The sequence below is a fragment of the Somniosus microcephalus genome, chromosome 13 (genome assembly GCF_052327205.1).
Source record: "Somniosus microcephalus isolate GS21.2 chromosome 13, FLI_Smic_1.0, whole genome shotgun sequence".
Classification (NCBI taxonomy): Eukaryota; Metazoa; Chordata; class Chondrichthyes; order Squaliformes; family Somniosidae; genus Somniosus; species Somniosus microcephalus.
Window position 1 is genome coordinate 14,977,949 of NC_140999.1, and position 24,039 is coordinate 15,001,987.

Below are 24,039 nucleotides of genomic sequence, written 5' to 3' on the forward strand. Positions count from 1 at the left end.
TCTCCTGGACGAGTTTCGATCGCCTAGATGGGCCGGAGAGGAATTTCCCAGATTTTTTCTCCCAAATTGGCCATTGGGTTTTTTATCTGGTTTTTCGCCTCTCCCGGGAGATCACATGGGTTCGGGTGGGATGGAGAGTGAAAGTAGATTTGAGGTTAGGATCAGATCAGCCATGATCTTATTGAATGGTGGAGCAGGCTCGAGGGGCCGATTGGCCTACTCCTGCTCCTATTTCTTATGTTCTTATTTCTTATGTTCTAACACTATTTGGGCACCTGGTTTCAGCATCATGTATTCAAGAACTCTATAGGTTAGACACAGAAAGAAAGACCTTTCACGACCTCAGGACAACCCAAAGTGCTTTACAGCCAATGAAGTACTTTTTGAAGTGGAGTCACTGTTGTGATGTGAGAAACGCGGCAGCCAATTTGCGCACAGCAAGCTCCCGCAAACACCAATGTGATAATGACCAGATAATCTGTTTTAGTGATGTTGCTTGAGTTAAAAATATTGGCTAGGGCACTGGGGATAACTCCCCTGCTCTTCTTCAAAATAGTGCCATGGATCCTTTTACATCCACCTGAAAGAGCAGGCTTCTTGGTTTAATATCTCATCCAAAAGACGGCACCTCCAACAGCGTAGCACTCCCTCAGTATTGCACTGCAGTGCCAGCCTAGATTTTGTGCTCAAGTCTCTAGAGCGTGTCTTGAACCCATAACCTTTTGACTCCGAGTAAGAATGCTACCAACTGAGCCACAGCTGACACAGGTTCAACTGTTTCCAAACCCCCCACCTCAGAAGAGCACCTCTCTACCGCAACAATGAGATTTCCATTTCCCACACCAGTCATCCGTGTGAACCTAATCGATTGCCAAGGTGTGTCGACTTGTGAGCAGTTTCTTTTTTTTTTGCTGTGGATTCACACCCACCGTAACCTGAATTCAGACGGACCCAACTCATCTCACGTAGAAGCAGTTCACGTGGCAGCCCTGGCAGACCTCCTACTCATCTGCCGGGGCTGGATTTGAATCCAGCACCAGCTGTGAAAGGGTAGTGTCCCACCCATTGCGTTAAGCGCAACTAATTCAAGGAGCCACGTGTGTTGTTTCTTTCTTGCCCCTACTCCAACAAATCCAGGCTCCAGAGACATCCCAGGGCCGACAAGAGCCTAGAGCGACAACTGGAGCAGCAGGTCTGGGTAGGGCCACAACTGAGGGGGGATTGTGTTCTCAAGTGACCCCGAGTTATTTAATGAGTACCACTGGTTTAACAAACACTGCGCCATATAACTCACACTGGAGTATAAAATACACGGTGTAAGTTTTGGTGAGACTTACGTATATGAATTACTGAGCAAAGCACTGTCCACAATGCGGTAACTTTATATTTATTAGATATTTACAGTCTTAGATGTATTAGATAAAATACATAACTAGTTCACCAACAAATTTTATGGATGGATCCTATGCAGATATTCATATCTAAACACTTCATATAAAAAGGACTAATATTCAATACTTAAACGTACCTATTTTTTAAGTTACAATTAGATCTATAATAAAATAAAGCACAAACAATTCACTATTATATATACAAAAATCTTTCAGGAGAAAGAGGTGGTCAGCATATGCTATGCTACTGTCTTTTAAGTGAAATGATTCACAATATTAATGAAAGATCAATGATTTTAGCAAACACCCTTCCTCCTCACTGTGTTCAAATCGACAATCATTACACAGGAGCCTACTCTAGCCTATTGTTTTTTTTGAATCTAGCCTATTGTTTCCCAGGGCCTCAACACTGGCAACTCCTTAGCTCTCCGCAGTCTACCCTTCTCCTCCAATCGTCGGGTTTATAAATCCAAGTTTGGCATCCCCTCATCACTGCTGCTTAGTTTGCCTTCACTTCTCTTTTCAAATTTGATGGTGTCCTGTGTTATGGCTCTTGGCCCTGTGTGTGGGTTTCACGATAAAGAAAGATAGATCTCGATCGACCGGGAGTGAAAGGGAAGTGGTGGTCATGGGTTGCAATGAAAAGGTTAAATCCTGCGAGGACTAGATCTGTTTGTCTTTGTCTGGAGCCATCTGTGCTCTCGGTGTAAATACTACTTTGCGTAGAAGTCGATCCACAGGAAGTCTGGATAAAGGCCAGCCATGCACTACAGGGTATATATACGGGCAATGGTGACGAGCTGGCTTTCTTGGTGAATTCCAATGCAAAACACACACCCTTCATTGCAATCATTAAGAGCTCTTAGTAGTGCTCTGGTGTGTGTCTGGTTTTATATTATATTTGTGCATTCACCCAGCATATAGGCCTCAAATAAACCCCTGAAGTAACAGCATACTTTAAAAAAAAATCCATGGTTAATGGACCCCTTGTTAAATTGTAATGTTGGAAAATTCAGAATTGATGGGCCTGCATCCTTCAAATTTATGTCACTTCTTTTTGCATTTGTACTCATCAAAGCCACTGCTGGGAAATGGTTGAGAGCTCTTGCACTGAGTGACACCACGAGATGGACAAGGAACATGAGCAGCACGGCTGATAATCAAACCGTGACTCTGTCAGTCCAGCGAGAGTAGGAATGCCTGAGTGCTATCCTATACTAAAGGCTCCATTATTAGTCAGAAACAAGCGCTCTACTCGGAGCTCCGACACGGCAAGAGAGCCCCAGGTGGGCAGAAGAAACGCTTCAAGGACACCCTCAAAGCCTCCTTGAAAAAGTGCAACATCCCCACCGACGCCTGGGAATCCCTGGCCCAAGACCACGCAAAGCGGAGGAGAAGCATCCGGGAAGGCGGCGAACACCTCGAGTCTCTTCGCCGGGAGCAAGCGGAAGCCAAGCGCAGGCAGCGCAAACAGCGCACGTCAACCCAAGCACCCCACCCACCCGCCCCTTCAACCACCGTCTGCCCCACCTGTGACAGAGACTGTAGGTCCCGCATTGGACTCATCAGTCACCTGAGAACTCATTTTTAATGTGGAAGCAAGTCAGCCTCGGTTCCCGAGGGACTGCCTAAGAAGAAGAAGAGATTGGTCAGAATGTAAAAGTTTGCCGTTTTTGCAACCTAAGTGCTGTGGATATTCTTCATTGCAGTCGGGAAATATTAATACTGGATCGTTATTGTCTTTAGTTAGAAGTGTTCTTGCTACCATAAAATCTGCATAGGTTGCAGGTGACGCAGGTTTTTACAGCATGCAAACCTGGTGGTGACTTAAGCCATTGTGTTTCCACCAACCAGGGATAACGTTGCTAGTGAAACCTTTAGGCTGGTATATCCAATACACTGGATTTTACAGTAATTAGAGCCCTGAGTTACCATAATCCAGTTAAACAATTAATGACTTCCTGAGTATAACTGTGTGTTTCTCGCATCTTTAGTTGTGACTAAATACTGGAAATCCCCAACTCCTGTGTTCAGTCATATGGCTAAGTACTTAAAAGCTTTTATTGCAAGTCCCCGCACCAGACCATTTTAAGCTTAGTGGAGTCAGCCGAGGAGACAGATTGGGAATAACTATAGGAGATCTTGAGCCTTAAATCACCGCAGCTCAGCGCTGGCAATTACACAATATCCTGTAGTGGTCTTGTGTCGGGAGTCTCCTGAAAAGTAAAGTAAAAGACAGTAAACCAGAGTGGAGACTCCCTTTAAGAACGAGTTCACAATTCTCTGGCAAGGAGAAGCATGTGATTGATGAAAAGGAATTGTGTGGCCAATTTTGTAAGGCTTGGGGAAGTCCATTGAGAGCAGGAGAAGCTATACAAATTTTGAAAATAAAATTGAATATAACCCTTTGCGTATATGCTGGTCATAAATGTCCTTAAACGTACACTTAATTGGCTCTAATGGTAAGATGTGAGGGGTGGTTGTGTAAGATAATTGTACAAACTTGAGGGAAATATATATATATTATTATATATAAGAGACGGTAACGTTATGGCTAGATTGGCACAAAACATGTACAGCTGGTCAGAGGACAGAGATCAGTCATCTCCTAGTTTCAGTTAAAGGTGTCTATGAGAGTTGTAAGTCCATTTAAGTTAAATTCCTGTTGAAACAGTCACAAGGCTGCATCCTGTCTTATATTCGTGGGTTTTAATTTAAACTGCAATAAGCCAACCACAAAAAACTAACAGTGTGGCTATTTCGCCGCGTTCTCCTTACACTCATATTCACACAGTCTAATCTTCTACGGGATTTCCCCACCCTGATACCATTCAACCCCCGAGACCCCACCACCTCAGTCTTGGTGCAGGAGCTCGTGTGGGCTCTCCACTCTCAGGTGTGATAAAGTCGTGATCCAGTCCTAGTTCGTACATGCAGTAGAAATTGTAGGCCGCCATCGCCAAGGTTGGGAAAAATGTCAGCCCGAATCCAAAGCCGCGATAGGCACTGCTCAATCTGGCTGTAATCCAATATATCAGCCTGTAAGAGATGCACAACAAATTGTATCAGTTATAGACTTAGTGAGGTTCCTGTCACAATCAGGATCTTCTTTGTGACTGGGGAGTGTATGCGTGTGCGTGTGTGCATGTGCATGTGCATGTGTGGTTCTGTTGAAAGGTCATCGACCTGAAACGTTAACTCTGTTCCTCTCTCCACGGATGCTGCCTGACCTGCTGAGTTTTTCCAGCATTTTCTGTTTTTATTTCAGATCCCAGCATCCGCAGTGTTTTGCTTTTGTCTTGTATGTGCGTGTCGGCATACGTGTGTGCGCTCGCATGTGCGCGTGTGTGTATGTAAGTCAGTGGGCACGTGTCTAACAGAGAGCATTAAAGAACATTTTGGAAACTGTTACTCTCTTTAACAAGACTCAATATGGTTTGAATAAAACTATAAACACATATCATTGGAACAGAGAAGGTTAAGAGGGGAACTAACAGCAGTGTTCAAAATTGAGGGCTAACAGTGAATTATTTCCACTGCTTTGTGAAATGGTAATAATGGGTATAAAATTAGGAATAGATTCTGAGGGGGATTAACAGGGTAGATGCTGAAAGGTTGTTACCTGTCCTGGAGTGTCTAGAACTAGGGGGCATAGTCTCAGGATAAGGGGTCGGCCATTTAAGACTGAGATGAGGAGGAATTTCTTCACTCAGAGGGTTGAGAATCTTTGGAATTCTCTACCCCAAAGAGCTGTGGACGCTGAATCGTTGAGTATATTCAAGGCTGAGATCGATAGATTTTTGGACTCTAGGGGAATCAAGGGATATGGAGATCGGGCGGGAAAGTGGAGTTGAGGTCGATGATCAGCCATGATCTTATTGAATGGCGGAGCAGGCTCGAGGGGCGGTATGGCCGACTCCTGTTCCTTATGTTCTTATTAGAAACATAAAGGGGGAGGTGAGAAGACTTTTTCCATGCAAAGGATGGTTAGAATATAGAATACATTATCCTCTGCTTATTAAATCCCAGTCAATTGGCAGCACTTAAGAGGCATTCAGCTAAACATTTGAAGAAGAATTGTTGTTAAATATACAGGGAAAGATGAGATTGGAGTAGATATCTCCGATGTGGCCAGCTAGCACTGGCACAGACATGATGAGCCAAATGGTATCCTTGTGTATTGAGATTTTTATGATTATTTCAGTGAGAATGAGCTACCATAATAATTTTTTTAAATTATTCGCTTATGGGATGTGGGCATCGCTGGCAAGGCCGGCATTTATTGCCCATCCCTAATTGCCCTTGAGAAGGTGGTGGTGGTGAGCCGCCTTCTTGAACTGCTGCAGTCCGTGTGGTGAAGGTGCTCCCACAGCGCTGTTAGGGATGGAGTTCCAGGATTTTGACCCAGCGATGACAAAGGAACGGTGATATACTTCCAAGTCAGAATGGTGTGTAACTTGTGGGGAAACTTGAAAGTGGTGGTGTTCCCATGCGCCTGCTGCCCTTGACCTTCTAGGTGGTAGAGGTCGCGGGTTTGGGAGGTGCTGTCGAAGAAGCCTTTAATGTTTTTCCTCATTTGCTTTTTTGTGTGTTTAAGTAGCTTAGTAACATGTTGCATATTTGTCCTGGTGTGTTTCATGTTCCCCATTAACTGGGTAGAAGTGTGCTGGGGTCTCCATTAACAGGGTCCACATGTGTCTTGGCAGATTCTAAAGTTCCTATTAGCAGGATGCACACGTGTTCTGGTGTGTTCCAGGTTCCTATTAAAAGCATGGCGTGTGCACATTGGTTTTAACAGGTTGCAACACTGGTCAGGGCAGCCTTATAATAAAACATTTCTAAAGTCCTGATATAGTTACAGTAATTCTGCCAGCTCCTGATACAGTAAAACTGTCCTTACGATGCTAATTTGAAGGGCAGGTACAATTTGCATAAAGAGGCCCCATCACCTCCAAACAGGTCAACTAGTTCAGAGTACAGACGTAATCGCCATTACAATCAAATTGGAAGTGGCCATTCTTCATGTGTGGGCCAACGGGCGTGAGGGTTGTCATACTATTTGACCGTGGAAGGCATCACAGCGGAGCCCATCCTCACCCATTCACTTTCTATGGGATGGTGATCAGGAAGTGGAACAGCGGCTGATCTTATTCCCAGCAGCACTGGAGCCCAATTGCAGTGGTCCTGCCACTACCCCAGCAGTGATCACAAAGCAAGGGTAAACCCTGGGGTGTTCTGGTCCATGTTCTCCGTACCACACTGGGCAGTGCATTGGGAGAAACCCATTCACTCTCAAGAATTTACATTAACACCAGCATGTTTCATATCGCTCATCACCTTGCTACTGCAAAGAGCCCAGCTAATATGGGAATGATCTTCAGGTGTTCCTGGTGAAGATAGGTTGCCATAACAACCATGTTGATAAAGTAGATGGTAAACTGTTCAATGGAGTTGCCAACATATCTCTGATGGATGAGAACCGCACGGACGTTAGTGTCCAAGGGATCGATCGCCGTAGAACAGAGCCGCGACAGTGAGCCTACTACAACACCTGGAAAAGAGCAAATAAAATCAAGACATGTTAAGTCTTTAAGCGTGGATCAACATAGGAGCAGCAGAACATGCCTGAAAAGAATTCTTCATAAATTTCCAACTAGTGATATTGTACGTTAGAAAATGATAAGAAACCATTGAATTGTCTCTTTTAAATGTGTTTTCTGGCTGAAGATAAAAACTTCTCAGCTGGAGCAGCGCACTGATACTTCAACACGGTGTGCCAAAGTGTTAGCACGTGGTACAAGCCAGAGTCCTAATCTTGGCCATACTATTTGAGGAGAAGCACGGAAGCAGGAAGACTGGTACTTCTAAAAAAAACATCCAGAGGCATCCCTGGCTACAATATAAATGGGTGAAAATTGCGCTGCGCAATATTAGTAACATGGACACTAATGAGTTCATCCGTGCCTTGGTGAGATCACATCTTGAGTATTGTGTGCAGTTTTGGTCGCCTTATCTGAGGAAGGGTGTTCTTGCCATGGAAGGAGTTCAGCGAAGATTCACCAGGCTGATACCTAGGATGGCAGGAATGATGTATGAGGAGAGATTGGGTCGATTGGGCTTATACTCGTTGGAGTTTAGAAGAATGAGAGGGGATCTCATTTGAAACATAAAATTCTGACAGGACTGGATAGATTAGATGCAGGAAGGATGTTCCCGATGGTCGGGGAGTCCAGAACCAGGGGTCACAGTCTAAGGATAAGGGGTAAGCCATTTAGGACAGAAATGAGGAGGAATTTCTTCACCCAGAGAGTGGTGCACCTGTGGAATTCTCTACCATAGAAGGCAGTAGAGGCCAATTCATTAAATATATTCAAGAAGGAGTTGGGTATATTTCTTAAGGCTAAAGGGATCAAGGGGTATGGGGAGAAAGCAGGGACCGGGTACTGAATTTGGATGATCAGCCATGATCGCATTGAATGGTGGAGCAGGCTCGAGGGGCCTACTCTTGCTCCTATCTTCTATGTTTCTATGTTCCCTTGTTGGCTCTAGACCTGACTATTCCAACGCACTTCTGGCCGGCCTCCCACGTCCTACCCTCTGTAAACTCACGGTCATCCAAAAACTCGGCTGCCCGTGCCCTAACTTGCACCAAGTACTGTTCATCCATCACCCCTGTGCTCTCTGACCTACGTTGGCACCTTGATTAACCAACACCTCGATTTTAAAACTCTCATCCTTGTTTTCAAATCCCTCCATGGCCTCGATTCTCCCTATCTCTGTAACCTCCTCCAGCCCTACAACCACCACCACCCCCCCCAAACCGAGATATCTGCGCTCCTCTAATTCTGGCCTCCTGAGCACCCCCGATTTTCATCGCTCCATCATTGACGGCTGTGCCTTCAGCTGCCTGGGCCCTTAGCTCTGGAATTCCCTCCCTAAACCTCTCTGCTCCTTAAAACCTATCTCTTTCACCAAACTTTTGGTCATCTGCCCTAATATCTCCTGACCACGTGCTAACACTTTGGCAAACCGTGTTGAAGTATCAGTGCGCTGCTCCAGCCGAGAAGTTTTTATCTTCAGCCAGAAAACACATTTAAAAGAGACAGTTCAATGGTTTCTTATCATTTTCTAACGTACAATAGGCTTATATTTGCTAGAGTTTAGAAGAATGAGAGAGGATCTCATTGAAACTTATAAAATTCTAACAGGACTAGACAGACTAGATGCAGGAAAGATGTTTTCGATGGCGGGGGAGTCCAGAACCAGGGGTCACAGCCTAAGGATAAGGGGTAAGCCATTTAGGACTGAGATGAGGAGGAATTTCTTCACCCAGAGAGTGGTGAACCTGTGGAATTCTCTACCACACAAGGCAGTTGAGGCTAATTCATTAAATATATTCAAGAAGGAGTTAGATATATTTCTTAAGACTAAAGGGATCAAGGGATATGGGGAGAAAGCAGAGACAGGGTACTGAATTTGGATGATCAGCCATGATCTCATTAAATGGCGGAGCAGGCTCGAGGGGCCAAATGGCCTACTCCTGCTCCTATCTTCTATGTTTCTATGTTTCATGTGGCTCACTGTCAATTTTTGTTTTATAATACTGTGAAACGCCTTGGGAAGTTTTACTATGTTAAAGGCACTATATAAATACAAGGTGTTGCTGCTGTGATATTCCACCATCAACTATTGTACCAACAACTTCAACTCAAAAATGAGGGGAGGAAATACTTCTGATCATGGTTGTATTACACGTTATTATTTTTGTGCTAACCTGCAAACTGTTGGGAAAAAAAAATATTTTGTAAAATCCTTGCATGAGTCAGAAGATGGAGCAATCCATCAGTGTAGAACTATTTTGGATCATTTAGTCAGTCCCAGCTCAGTTACCGTGATAAATAATAGCAATCTGAAATCTTCACATAATATTAATCTATCAGTTAATTCAACACAAAGCAAGCAAAGATCCTGGGACCAAATGGATTATACCGTACCCTTTTATAACGGGACCTTGAAAGACGTACAAAATGTCCATTGGGAGCTCAGAGTTATGCGCTGTTGTCACTGCTGAATAACTTCTGATTCATTTTTGTTTTAACAGAGAAAGTACTCAGAAGTAAGAATGTTTACTCCAGCTCCGGGGGGAGGTGTACTGAGGGAGTCAAAAAAATTGTTTTTTTGTTTGGATAGAGAACTGGTTGGCAGACAGAAAGCAAAGAGTTGGAATAAACGGGTCTTTTTCCGAGTGGCAGGCAGTGACTAGTGGGGTACAGCAGGGATCGGTCCTTGGACCCCAGCTATTCACAATATATATTAATGATCTAGACAAGGGAACTAGATGTAATATCTCCAAATTTGCAGACGACACAAAGCTGGGTGGGCGTGTGTGCAGTGAGGAGGATGCTGAGAAACTCCAGTACGATTTGGACAGGTTGGGTGATTGGGCAGATGCATGGCAGATGCAGTATAATGTGGATAAATGAGAGGTTATTCACTTTGGTGGCAAAAACAGGAAGACAGATTATTATCTGAATGGCAATAGATTGGGAGAAGGAGAAGTGCAACGAGACCTGGGTGTCCTTGTGCACCAGTCGCTGAAGGTAAGCATGCAGGTGCAGCAGGCGGTTAAGAAGGCAAATGGTATGTTGGCCTTCGTAGCGAGAGGGTTTGAGTACAGGAACAAGGATGTCTTGCTGCTGTTGTACAGGGCCTTGGTGAGATCACATCTTGAGTATTGTGTGCAGTTTTGGTCGCCTTATCTGAGGAAGGATGTTCTTGCCATGGAAGGAGTTCAGCGAAGATTCACCAAGCTGATACCTGGGATGGCAGGAATGACGTATGAGGAGAGATTGGGTCGATTGGGCTTGTACTCACTGGAGTTTAGAAGAATGAGAGGGATCTCATTGAAACTTATAAAATTCTGACAGGACTGGACAGACTAGATGCAGGAAGGATGTTCCCGATGGTCAGGGATTCCAGAACCAGGGGTCACAGTCTAAGGATAAGGGGTAGGCCATTTAGGACAGAAATGAGGAGGAATTTCTTCACCCAGAGAGTGGTGAACCTGTGGAATTCTCTACCACAGAAGGCAGTAGAGGCCAATTCATTAAATGTATTTAAGAAGGAGTTGGATATATTTCTTAAGGCTAAAGGGATCAAGGGGTATGGGGAGAAAGCAGGGACCGGGTACTGAATTTGGATGATCAGCCATGATCGCATTGAATGGCGGAGCAGGCTCGAGGGGCTGAATGGCCTGCTCCTGCTCCTATCTTCTATGTTTCTATGTTTTGTCTGAGATTGTGGTAAAGCAGTGGGGATGAAAAGGCTACCTTTGTAAGATGATCCTTTTAAAAAAATTCGTTCTCAGGATGTGGGCTGTTAAGGCCATGAATGATTGAGACACGGACCAGCAGGGGTGAAAACAAACAAGTCTTTACTGGTGGAAGTCAATAGCGAAACTAACAAACAGAGGCTCTCTAGCGCCTTTTATACAGGGGTGGTCACTGCCGGTACTGCAGTCTGAGACCAGTTATTCTCTTAAAGGTACATACACAACAATTCCTCCCCTTTTAGATAAACAGTACATAACATTCATTTAACAACTAAATGATAACTAATTACAATCACAATCACAGTTGCTAGATACATTGGTTAAGTTTAAGCAATTATAAGTTCAGTCTTTGAGGAGGCTTCCTGATTCTGTCTGGATAACGCCTCTTTGGGGTATCAGGTTCTTCTGGCAATGTTGAGTCGAGATCAATGTCGTTGTTTGGTTCATCTGCTTCCAATATCACCAATTCTGCGGTAGCTGCAATTGGTACGTCGATTTCATTGCCAGGTGTATCAGATCGTGGTGTGGAGTTGACGTTTTCCATTGACTCTAGAATCTGGTTAGCATGGCGTCTTACAATGCTCTCTCCAACGTCCATGGTATACATGAGAGGTCCTTGCCGTGTACAATCGCTCCTGGCTGCCATTTCTCAGTGCGGTAGTCCCGGGCCAAAACTGGTTGACCTATCTTAAAACTCCTGGTCGGCCTTTCATTCATATTCTGAAACTGCCTGTTCTCCACATCTCTTCGGATGTTTGGCTTAACCAAATCCAAGCGACATCGTAGTCTTCGATTGAAGAACATCATGGCTGGGGTTTGGTTGGTAACCGCATGTGTCGCATTCCGGTAGGCAAACAAGAAGTTGTCCACCTTGTGTTGTAGGGGTATATCTTCATTACACATTGCCTTGATAGCCTTCTTGAATGTTTGGACAAACCTCTCGGCCAATCCATTAGTGGCTGGATGATATGGGGCAGATGTGTAATGCTTAACGCCATTGTTCTTTAAGAACCTCCGGAACTCTTCAGACACAAACTGTGGTCCATTGTCAGAGCAAATCTGTTCAGGCAGCCCATTCCTGGCGAATATGGTTTGCAAAACTGTGATAGTTTTTTCCGTGGTGGTTGAGGACATTTTTATTACCTCTGGCCACTTTGAATGTGCATCCACCGCAATTAAAAACATCGAGTCCATGAAGGGACCAGCAAAATCAATGTGCACCCGTTGCCATGGAGATGAGGGCCACTCCCATGGATGCAGAGGAGCTTGTGGTGGGGCGTTTTGGACCTTCTTGCATCCTGCACAGCTCTTGGTCATCTCTTTGATTTCTCTATCGATTCCCGGCCACCACACAAACGCTCTGGCTAAGTTCTTCATTTTTACCCCACCTAGATGACCCTCATGAAGCTCATTGAGTACTCTATCCGTCAACTTAGGTGGAATTACTACTCTGGATCCACACATCAAGGTTCCTCTGCACACTGACAGCTGTTCTCTTCTCGGCGAGAATGCTGGCAGCAGTGGTTCGCCATGTGCTGGCCATCCCTTCACCGTTAAATCATAGACCCGTGATAGTGTCGGGTCATTCCGTGTTTCCTTTTCTATGTTTGCATTCGTCACAGGGAGACATTCGACTATGGTCGAGTGGAATAACTCCATTGGATCCACTGCAAGGTCTTCTTTTTCCACCGTCGGCAACGGTAGGCGTGACAATCCATCAGCATTTCCATACTGTTTAGTTCCTTTGTACTCGATGTCATATTGGTGTGCCCCTAGGAAAAGGGACCATCTCTGCAGCCGTTGTGCCGTCATTATCGGTACGCCCTTCTGAGGGTTGAAAATGGAGCCAAGAGGTTGATGATCAGTTAGTAGAGTAAATTTTTGACCGTGCAGATAGTGATTGAACTTCTTCACCCCCCACACTAGGCTGAGGGCCTCTCTGTCAATCTGGGCGTAGTTACGCTCGGCAGAAGTTAACGAGCGTGACGCAAAAGCTATCGGCCTCTCTAAACCATCAAGGAATTTATGTGACAGTACCGCCCCAATGCCGTAGGGAGATGCATCACACGCCAGCCTGATCAGCAGTGCTGGGTTGTAGTGAGCCAATACTTCCCTTGAAGTGATTAAGTCCTTACTCTTCTGAAAAGCACGCTTACAATCATCGCTCCATTTCCATGCTACTCCCGTTCGTAGCAGGGCGTTCAGTGGGTGCAAAATTGTCGACAAATTCGGCAAAAACTTATGATAGTAATTCACCAACCCGAGGAATGACCTCAGTTGCGACACATTTTCAGGCGCTGGGGCCTTAACAACCGCTTCAATTTTGTCAGGGGACTTATGTAACCCCTCTTCATCAATCACGTGGCCACAATACAATATCTGTTTCTTAAAAAATTCGCACTTGGGGCGGTTGGCTCGCAGCCCATGTTCCCGTAGTCTAGTGAGCACCTGTTCTAGGTTGTTAAGGTGTTCACTGTCATCTTCACCTGTTACAAGGATGTCGTCGAAGTAACACTGAGTCCCCGGAATCCCTTGCAGGACTTGTTCCATCGCTCTTTGCCATATCGTCGGAGCCGGTGCTACTCCGAATACCAATCGATGATACTGGTAAAGACCTTTGTGAGTGTTTATCGTGAGATACTTCCTAGAGGACTCTTCAACCTCCATCTGCAAATATGCTTGTGCTAGGGCAATTTTTGTAAAACGCTTCCCTCCAGCCAGTGAGGCGAAGATGTTTTCTATCCTTGGAAGAGGATATTGTACTGTGTGAAGGACAGGGTTCACCGTCACCTTGAAATCCCCACAGATGTGAATCTTCCTTGGCTCTCCGGGCTTATTGCTTAACGTTTTCTTCATGACAGGAACGATGGGTGTCGCCCACTCGCTCCAGTCGACCTTAGACAACACGCCCACCTTCTCCAGATTCTCCAGCTCTGCCTCGACGGCTGGGCGAATTGCATATGGTACCGGTCTTGCTTTGAAAAACTTGGGAACTGCATTCTCTTCTATTTTTATCGAGGCGGTTACGCCTTTAAGCGTGCCCAGTTCTTGTTGAAATACCTCTTTGGCACTAGCTAAGATTGTTGACAATCGTCAAGGAGTGACGTCTTCATCTTTTTTACCGTCCACCGTCATTGCATGAATGGAATGCCAATCTAAGTTTATCTTCTTGATCCATTCCCGTCCCAATAACGGTGGTCCACCATTTGGCAGTATGTAGAGATACAATTTCCGTATTTTCTTGCCATTGTATTCGACAGGCACCCTTATTTTTCCTCTGGGGTATACTTTTTGCCCCGTATACGTCGTCAAGACGATGGATGTCTCTCTCAAGGGTATGTGTGAAAATAGTCGCTCGTAGTCTCGTCGATTCATGACGGTTAGCGCTGATCCTGTATCCAATTCCATTTTAACTTGGGACCCTGCTATCGTGAGGGTGACCCAAATGGTTCGGTGATCCTCTTTTGCGATTACATTGTGAAGTTTGAGACAGCTTAGTCTCCTGTTTCCGGATTCACTATCGCTCATCTGATCTTCGGAACTACTGTCCGTCATCTTTTTTACTTTCTTGTACGGTTCCTTAGTAGCCTTTTTGTTGTCGCTGGTCTTCTTCCCAGACCTGCAAACTCGTGCAATGTGTCCAATCTTCCCGCATTGTCTGCATATTTTGTCTTTGGACCAGCAGTCCTTCTGGTCATGGTTAGTTCTGCCACAGCGATAACATTTTGCAAATCCCCGTGTCATTTCGTGGGTGCCGTATTCCTATGGTTTTTGTTGAATTTCTGCAGCTCCCTTGGCTGCTGCTTCATACGATACTGCCACGCTGAAAGCCTTATCTAGCGTCAGCTCTTTTTCTGAGAGTAACTTCTTCTGTGTTCCTTCACTCAGGAGTCCACAGACAAATTTGTCCCGTAGGGTATCTGCCAGTCCTGCTCTGAACTGGCAGTGCTTTGATAGCTTGCGTAGTTCTGTAAGATACTCAGCATTGCTCTCATCTTTGTGCTGAGTTCTCCTGTGGAATTTAAATCTTTCTGCTATCAACAGCGGTGCAGGGTTTAAGTGTTCCTGTAGGACAGCAACAATTTCGTTAAAACTCTTCGCCTTCGGTTTGGCTGGAGTAATCAGGTCCCGCAATAGGCCGTACGTTCTAGCGCCCATTAAGTTTAGCAATATCGATGCCTTTTTCCCCTCCGCTATTTCGTTTGCCTCGAAATATACCTTGACTCTTTCCACATACGTGGTCCAGTCCTCTATTGTATTATCAAAAGCAGTGATACAGCCAGTCTTCGGCATCTTGCAAATCTAAAATGGCACCTCCCGCGCTTTGCCTTCTTCCCCGATTTAACAAAATGGCGCCTCCCGCGCTTTGCCTTCTTCCCCGCTGTTGTTAGCGCTGCTTTCCACGGTTTCTTGCGCGTTAAATATTGATTCTTTTTCTTTTATTATTTTCCCGTCGTGGGGCGGACCCTCTGGGACACTTCCCTCCCTCTTCTTAGGTCCGAACGCTGCCCGGCTTCGAAGCACTGGCCGCGCCCTGTGTGCTCCACCCTCTCTCTCTTTGCTTCCCGACTCGCTGCCCGGCCCCGTTGAAAAGCCACCCGATCGAGCTTCAGCCCGCCGCAGCCCAGGAAGGATCAGAGCACTACCTGCCACCAGCCCGATTAGCTGGGAAACCACAGACCGAGGAACCCAGCCTGGCTCTGAACAGTCTCTCCTGCAAGTTTTCAAACCGATGATTGACGGTCGACGCCCGTTTCCCGAGTTTCTTTGGACTCTATTTTTTTTTCTTTCTTCTGGCTCCGACCTTCAACAACGTCGTCTGAGGTGCTGCCGAGTTGCAGGTAAGTTCGTTTCTTATTCGTCGCCAGTGTTAAGTCCGTGAATGATTGAGACACGGACCAGCAGGGGTGAAAACAAACAAGTCTTTACTGGTGGAAGTCAATAGCGAAACTAACAAACAGAGGCTCTCTAGTGCCTTTTATACAGGGGTGGTCACTGCCGGTACTGCAGTCTGAGACCAGTTATTCTCTTAAAGGTACATACACAACATGGGCGACTCTAGAAAAGCTGTATTTATTGCACCGAGAGGTGGTCGTTGAAGTTCTCCATGTACCGCTGCCATCCCGGTCTGCAGAAGGTGCTCTGATTATGATGTTAGCTCGGGATCTTGACTCAGCGATGATGAAGGAACGACTATATATGTCCGAGTCAGGATGGTAGCTTGGAGGGGAACTTGGAAGCAATGGCGGTCCCGTGATCTTGCTGCTCTAGTCCTTCTTGATGGCAGGGGTCATGGGGTTGGGAGGTGCTGATGAACTAAAGCTTGGTGAGTTGCTGCTGTGCATTTTGCAGCCACAGTGCACCAGTGATGGAGGGGGTAGATGAAGCGTACGAGAGCATGGGCCTTACACTAAACATCCGTAAGACAAAGGTCCTCTATCAACCTGCCCCCACCACACAGTACTGCCCCCCGATTATCAAAATCCACAACAAGGTCTTGGACAACGTGGACCACTTTCCATACCTCGGGAGCCTACTGTCAACAAGGGCAGACATCGACGACGAAGTCCAACACCGCCTTCAGTGTGCCAGTGCAGCCTTCGGTCACCTGAGGAAGAGAGTGTTTGAAGACCAGGACCTCAAACCCGGCACCAAGCTCATGGTCTACAGAGCAGCAGTGATACCTGCCCTGCTGTATGCCCCAGAGACATGGACCATGTACAGCAGGCAGCTCAAAGCACTGGAGAGGTACCACCAACGCTGCCTCCGCAAGATCCTGCAAATCCATTGGCAGGATAGGTGCACCAGCGTCAGTGTTCTCGCTCAGGCCAACATCCCCAGCATCGAAGCTTTGACCACACTCGATCAGCTCCGATGGATGGGTCACATTGTCCGCATGCCCGATACGAGACTCCCAAAACAAGTGCTCTACTCGGAGCTCTGGCACGGCAAGCGAGCCCCAGGTGGGCAGAGGAAATGCTTCAAGGACACCCTCAAAGCCTCCTTGAAAAAGTGTAACATCCCCACCGACACCTAGGAATTCCCGGCCCAAGACCGCACAAAGTGGAGGAGAAGCATCCGGGAAGGCGCCGAACACCTCGCGTCTGTTCGCCGGGAGCAAGCGGAAGCCAAGCGCAAACAGTGGAAGGAGCGCATGTCAACCCAAGCACCCCACCCACCCGCCCCTTCAACCACCGTCTGCCCCACCTGTGACGGAGACTGTAAGTCCCGCATTGGACTAATCAGTCATCTGCGAACTCATTTTTAATGTGGAAGCAAGTCATTCTCGGTTCCGAGGGACTGCCGAAGAAGGATATTCAGTCCAGGGGCAGGGTTGCTGGTCGAGTCCTAGAGAGAGGTTTAGTTGCTTGAGTTTTGTTGCTATTGCACCATCCACGCAGCAGAGGTTGAGACTTCTCTTGTGGGGCCTGGAGGAACACTGCTGCTCCTCCTGGCCCCACAATGGAAAGTTTAACATTTACCACTTGTGGTCCTGTCAGTCTTCAAAGCAGCTTTGGCAGAGTGGGGCGGCCACGATGCGTGTCTGCTCAGACAGTGGTGAAAAGGCCATTGGGGCCCTATTAACATAATTGGATTCCAATTTGCATACATGTGTGAGGCTCCCACTACCAAAAACAGCAACATTAAAGTCTCTACAGATTGGGAACAGAGCAGGTAATTGAAACCGCACCTAGTTTCCGCCAGGAGCGGGTTTAAAATTTCCTCCCCAGTGTCTTCGTTTGCACAATCAGTGACATGATAACATTGTCCTGTTGCCATTGTGTCAGCTGTGGCTCAGTGGGTAGCACTCTTGCTCTGAGTCATAAGGCTCTGGGTTCAAGTCCCACTCCAGAGACTTGCACACAAAAATCTAGGCTGAACCTTCAGTACTGAGGGAGCGCTACACTTTTGGAGATGATGGGGGTGATTTTCATTCAGAAGTCGGGTTGGAGGTGGGACTACAACGTTCGTGGTTATAGTCCCGCCTCCATCGAGATGCGGCCAATCCACGCGATTTTAACTTGATTGACCTTGTTGAGCCCGCCCAGCGGGCTCAGCAGGCCAATTAAGGGCCACCCGGCAACAGCTGACATCACACACTGAAATTTCACCTGTCAAGACGTTTTGACAGATGAAATATCAGTGTTTCACAGCTGTTTGAAGCTGTCAAACACTGACAATCTTACTTCTAACCTGAGTCCTTCTACACAGACTCAGTTAGAAATCTCACCGGCACAGAAAGCTGCAGGCTGTCACTTTTGACAGTTCGCAGCCATTCTGCTTTCTGTGCCGGTTAGATGATGGACTCCCGAAACCTAGAGGAAGGAAGGCTGTAAAGGTAAGTACAGGTAATTTAAACTTCTTTACACACTTTAGACACACCAAACACACTTACCTTTGCACTCATGCACCCATCACTCACCTGAACACCGACATCTCGACCCCTCCAAGTCCTTCAACCCGACGGCCCGACTCCTCTAACTTGGCGTGGTTTGGAGTCGTCGGGAATCCCACACTTCAAGCTTTAAAATAGGGATTAGGCTAAAAACTGCCTGTTAACTACCTGTTAACAGGCAGTTAATTGGCGCTAATCCCTTCCCGCCTTGGGTCGGCGGGTCCCAGTGCGGGGCGGGTACCCGCCTCCTTTGAAACTTACATGGAGGTGGGTTGGGGGCGGGATGGTGTCGGGACCCCCAAATTCAGGACTTTAACCCCCCGCACACCTCCAATCCCGACTCCACGGGTCAATGAAAATCGACCCCGATGTCTTTTGGGTGAGATGTTAAATCGAGGCACTGTCTACTCTTTCAAATGGTCTAAAAGATCCCATGGCACTATTTCCAAGAGGAGCAGGGGAGTCCTGGGCCAATATTTATCCCTCAACCAACATCACTAAAACAGATTATCTGGTTGTTATCACATTGCTGTTTGTGGGAGCTTGTTGTGTGCAAATTGGCTGCTGCATTTCCTACTATACAACAGTGACTACACTTCAAAAAGTACTTCATTGGCTGTAAAGCGCTTTGGGATGTCTGGTGGTCGTGAAAGGCGCTATCTAAATGCAAGCCCTTCTTCAATACTTCCGCCCCATTTATAAACAATGTCCTGTGGCCTGAAGCACATTCTCCCTCTTATATTTTGAATTAGGCTGGTTGAAATGTGGCTACTTTTTTATTGCAGTGCTCTTATGGCTTCACTATATTTCATCAACATAGCCAACAAAAGACGACTATTATTTGGCCCGATGTGGAGCGAGGAGTTTGGGAAATGGGGAACAGAGGGCCTGGTCTCAAATAAAAAATGATACAAATGAATTAAGTGAATAAAGGAACTGGTGTGAGGGATTCACATAGGGTCGGAGACAAACAGATGAGCGTGGAGCCTGCGATTCTCCACACAGTGAACTCTTGATTTGAATCACACTGCTTTTGGCACTTGACAAGTGGAGGCCACAGGAAGAGGTAAAAGCTTACGGAGAAACAGTGCAATGATAGCGTTCAAGAAAAATAAATATGATCTACAAAATACTATAGTTATGAAAAAAAGAGCTATTTTTGTTGGAACAGGGAAGTTTAAGGGGTGTAGCTCATACAGTTTCTCAACATTGAAGCAGAGACTGTAATATCATTCAAAAGGGAATTGGATATATATTTGAAAAAGGAAGACTATAAAAGGATATGGGGAAAAAGCAGTGGAATGGGATTAGTAGCACCAATTGATGAGCTGGCATGGCATAGGCCTCATGGGCATGATGGTCTTATTCAATGCTGCATTTTCTATGATCCAGACGACAAGTTGGAGATTGTATGCGGAGGCCAGTGCTGCTCTATGTGAAGTGGTTTAAAACTGTATTAAATAAGATTGGTTTTCCTTTACCATACAACGCTGGATTATTATCAATGCTGCATTTCTAGAATGCCTTATTGTGTCCTCAGGACGCCCAAAGTGCCTTACAGCCAACAGTGCTGCACCTCAAAAGTAATTATTTGGCTATAAGACACTTTGGGGGTCCCGAGGGCACAATAAGGCACCCTAGAAATGCAAAGAAAGAAAGAACATATTGCGCCTTTCAGGATGTCCCAAGCGCTTTACAGCCAATGAAATACATTTTGAAGTGTAGTCACTGTTGTAATGTAGGAAATGCAGGTTCTTACTTTTCTATTAGAAATCCCAAAATAACTTAGGAACAACACAGCTATCAGATCTCAGACCTGGTTCTGAATATAGGGTAGAAATGACCATCAGCAATGCTACATAAGAACATCAGAACATAAGAATTAGGAGCAGGAGTAGGCCATATGGCCCCTCGAGCCTGCTCCGCCATTCAATAAGATCAAGGCTGATCTTCTACCTCAACTCTACTTTCCCGCCCAATCTCCATATCCCTTGATTCCCGTAGAGTCCAAAAATCTCTCGATCTCAGCCTTGAATATACTTTTAAATGGCCGACCCTTTATCCTGAGACTCTGCCCCCTAGTTCTAGACTCTTCAGCCAGGAGCAACAACCTCTCAGCATCTACCCTGTCAATACCCCTCAGAATCTTATGGGCTAAAAATTGAGTAGCGCCCCGGAAAAATTAGCGTCCCCGCGCCGGAAATTGAGTGCTTGCGCCCCAAGAGGGAAGCGGGGCGCTACTGGAAGTGCCCCGCATCCCTCTTGGGGCAATGTGAGTCAATATTGCGGCGTTATGTGCCACAGCGCCACACGCTGCGGCACGTCGCGCCACAGTATTGCAGGCCTTCCTCCCCTTCTTAAAGGGGAGGGGCCTTGTGCAGCGCGACCTGGGGCCCAGCTGGGCCCCCGGGGATCGGGAGTGCAGGCAAAAGAGCCCGGCACTCAAGAGAAGTGCCGGGCTCTTGGAGCGCAGCCAGCACTCCGCCGGGGGGGGGGGCGCTTCAAGAGGTCTGGGACGGGAGCGCAGGCAGGTGCTGGCAGGCGGCTAGCAACAAAAATGGCCGCCCCGCACCTCGCCTTTAAATTGCGCCTCCCAGGCCGCAGGTACGCCCCCCTGACCCCGTCGGACATAGCGTCCGGCGATAAGTCAGAGGGCGCTCCCGAAGATCGTGGCTGGGGAGTGAGTGGGGCGCTGCGCACGCCAATGACGTCATCGCCAGCGGCGCAGCGCCGCAGGGTGCTACCGGTTAGCGCCACCACTAACCACCAGCTGAATTTTGCGGGAGGCGTGGGCAGTGCCGCGCCCAGGCGCTAGTTGCTTTGCGTCCCGTTAGCGCCCTCTTAAGGCTGATCTTCTACCTCAACTCTACTTTCCCGCCCAATCGCCATATCCCTTGATTCTCTACCGCCCTCTTAAGGCGCTAACGGGAGGCGCAACCAACTGAATTTTCCCCCCTATGGCCTAGAAATTCACTGGCCTTAGCGCCGCTTTTGAGGCGCTAGAGGGCCTAGCGCCGAAGTTATGGCCAGTTTAGAAATTGACAGGGGCCCTAAATCGGCGTTAGGCCGGTAGCGCTGCGCCGGCACCGATGACGTCATCGGTGTGCGCAGCGTCCCGGTTGCCATGGTAACCCGCCCGAACTCGGAAATTGAGTTGCGGCCGCCTCGCCCGTGGCAGCCGCAAGCAACGTTCTGGCAGAGGTGCCTTACAGAACTTTGCGCCGGCGCATTAAAGGCCCCGCGGCAGCCGGCCGCTTTCCCGCCGGCCGCCTGGCCACAGCTCCCTCCCCGGACTTCCCCCCGCCCCCCCCCCTGGAACAGAAGCAAGCCCGGCACTTGTCCGAGGTGCCGGGCTCATTTTTAAAAAGATTATCGCGGGCCGCGGCCGGGTGCAGGCAGCTCCTCCTTAACGGAAGGAGGAGGCCTGCACTTCCCGAGCCTGCCGCACCACAGCGGGCGCCGCAGCGCCAGAATAGCGCCGCAATGCGGCGCGTGGCGCCAGTTTTGAGGCGATGAGACCCCTCAGTAGCGCCGGCAGCCGTTTGGGCGCGGTGCTACTGAATTTTTGGCGCGCGCAGGGGGACTTAGCGCCGGCACTAACTTCCGGCGCTAAAGCCCTCGCTGCGCCAAAACCGAATTTCTAGGCCTATATGTTTCAAGGCAATCACCTCTCATTCTTCTAAACTCCAGAGAGTATAGGCCCAATGTACTCAATCTCTCCTCATAGGACAGCCCTCTCATCCCAGGAATCAATCTAGTCAACCTCCGTTGCACCGCCTCTAAGGCAAGAATGTCCTTCCTCAGATATGGAGACCAAAACTGTGCACAGTTATTATATGAACCCCTAATGTGTTTACATCAAATTCCTTTGTGGTATTTTAACAGAGGCATTAGCCTATTTAACATAAAGTAAATGAGTTAGAACCTCTGTTAAAATAGCAGACAGACGAACTTGGTACGAGTGCATTAAACACATCATTGCAGACAGTAATTTCTACCTTATGGTGTCTTGAAGGGTTAGTGATGGAATGACTGTGCTGTAACATGGTCTGGTAATTACTGCTTAAAGGTTTCTTGCTAATGATCATGGTGATCTGGATGTGGTGCCTTTCCTTCGCCCCAACATTGCCTACTGTTCCTTCTGTTGCCTTGACCCTAATCTCTGGAATTCCCTCTCTAAACCATTCCGCCTCTCTACCTCTCTTTCCTCCTTTAAGATGCTCCTTAAAGCCTACCTCTTTGACCAAGCACTTGATCACCTGTCCTAATATCTGTCACATTTTGCCTGATAACGCTCCTGTGAAGCGCCTCGGGACGTTTTACTACGTTAAAGGTGCTATATAAATGCAAGTTGCTGTTGTTGTTGTGATTGCATGCATGTACAGCGCTTTACTTTCCCTCTAACCAAACGGAGAACTGCTAACTATGGTTCCCTTACCTCAGTGGTAGACTTGTAGACCCAGAGTTTCATGGGTCTGTAAGATTGCTGGAAGGATAAGGAAGCCAGACTCAATAGTTTATTGAAACATATAAGATCCTGAGGGGTCTGGACAGGGTGGATGTGGAGAGGATGTTTCCTCGTGGGAGAATCTAGAACTAGGGGTCGCTGTTTAAAAATAAGGGGTCGCCCATTTAAGACAGAGATGCGGAGACATTTTCTCTCACAGAGGGTCGTGAGTCTTTGGAACTCTCTTCCTCAGAGGGCGGTGGAAGCAGAGTCTTTGAATATTTTTAAGGCAGAGGTAGATAGATCCTTGGTAAGCAAGGGGGGTGAAAGGTTATCGGGGGTAGGCGGGAATGTGGAGTAATCGGATCAGCCATGATCTTATTGAATGGCGGAGTAGGCTCGAAGGGCCGAGTGGCCGGCTCCTGCTCCTAATTCGTATGTTTGTATGTTCAAATACCGTGAGCTGACTCCCCGAATCCGAATGAAAACACAGCCTGTTGGCCTCCAGCAGTCTAATTAGATACTGTTCTCAAACAACAACCATAGAGATTGCTACATGTCTAATATTCTTGAAACTTGTTTCTGGGTAAAGATTGGGTCGAATTTTTTCCCTTACTAAGCAAGCAATGGAGTTCTGCATCCTTCAAGGACAAAACAAAAAGCTTAAGGGGCTTTTCCTCAATGCAAAAGTTGGTGCGCTGGGCCTGTGATACTTACAGCAGCCCGGTTGCCATGCAACCATCATTATGGCTTTGACCCTGGCCTAGAAATCTCCAGACAATTAACTAAATGAACCCGACCACGTCTCCTATGGGGAAGAGGAAATCAACTACTGCATTTATGTAAGTCCAAGTTACTGCTCATGATGAGAAGATCCGCAAGCCTGTCCACAAAATTAGCCAGCTTCACTTTCCTGATACTTTCTGGCCTTTCGATTTACTAGCAGAACGAGCAGCAGATTCTTAGTCAAATGCACTCTGCTCACCCTTTTAAAGGCACAGTCCCACCGCCCCCCCCCTTGTTAAAGTGTAGCCCCAAGCACCATTTTCAGAGCATGGCCCTCCACTGTTAAAGTGTACCCACCGGTACCCCTTTAAAAGGGTAATCCTTCCTGTTAAAGTCTACCCCAGGCACAGTTTAAAAGCACGCTCCCTCCTGTTAAAGTGAACCCCAAGACCCTCTGTAAAGTGCAACCCAATCTCCCTTTTGTTCCTCCTTTTACTTGCTTCCATGTGCAGTCCATGAACTGTCCCCAAGCCTGTGTCAACACCTCTTTAGTTATACTTTTTTGGAGGGTCAGGACTACACTAAAGGCGCTATATATGTTCAAGTTGTCATTGTTGTGGTTAGATGGATGTACTGTGCTTTATTTTTTCCCTATAGCAGAGACCAGCTGTCTGTGGCTCCTTTATCTCAGTCGTAGACTCATAGACCCAGATTTTCATGGGTCTGTGAGATTGTTGTAAGGATAAGG

At 47.1% G+C, this 24,039-nt stretch overlaps 1 protein-coding gene across 1 annotated transcript in view; it reads right to left on the reverse strand.

The window, feature by feature from the left end:
* Nucleotides 1–2,907: 2,907 nt before the first annotated feature.
* Nucleotides 2,908–24,039, reverse strand: part of LOC147108083 (uncharacterized) — a 69,891-nt gene continuing 48,759 nt past the window's right edge. Inside the window, exons 3-4 of the mRNA XM_086004550.1 lie at nucleotides 6,729–6,942; nucleotides 2,908–4,430 (exon numbers count right to left, since the gene is read on the reverse strand). Of these exons, the coding sequence (XP_085860676.1) occupies nucleotides 4,223–4,430; nucleotides 6,729–6,942 (422 nt within the window). The 3' untranslated portion in view covers nucleotides 2,908–4,222. The remainder of the gene's footprint in view (nucleotides 4,431–6,728; nucleotides 6,943–24,039) is intronic.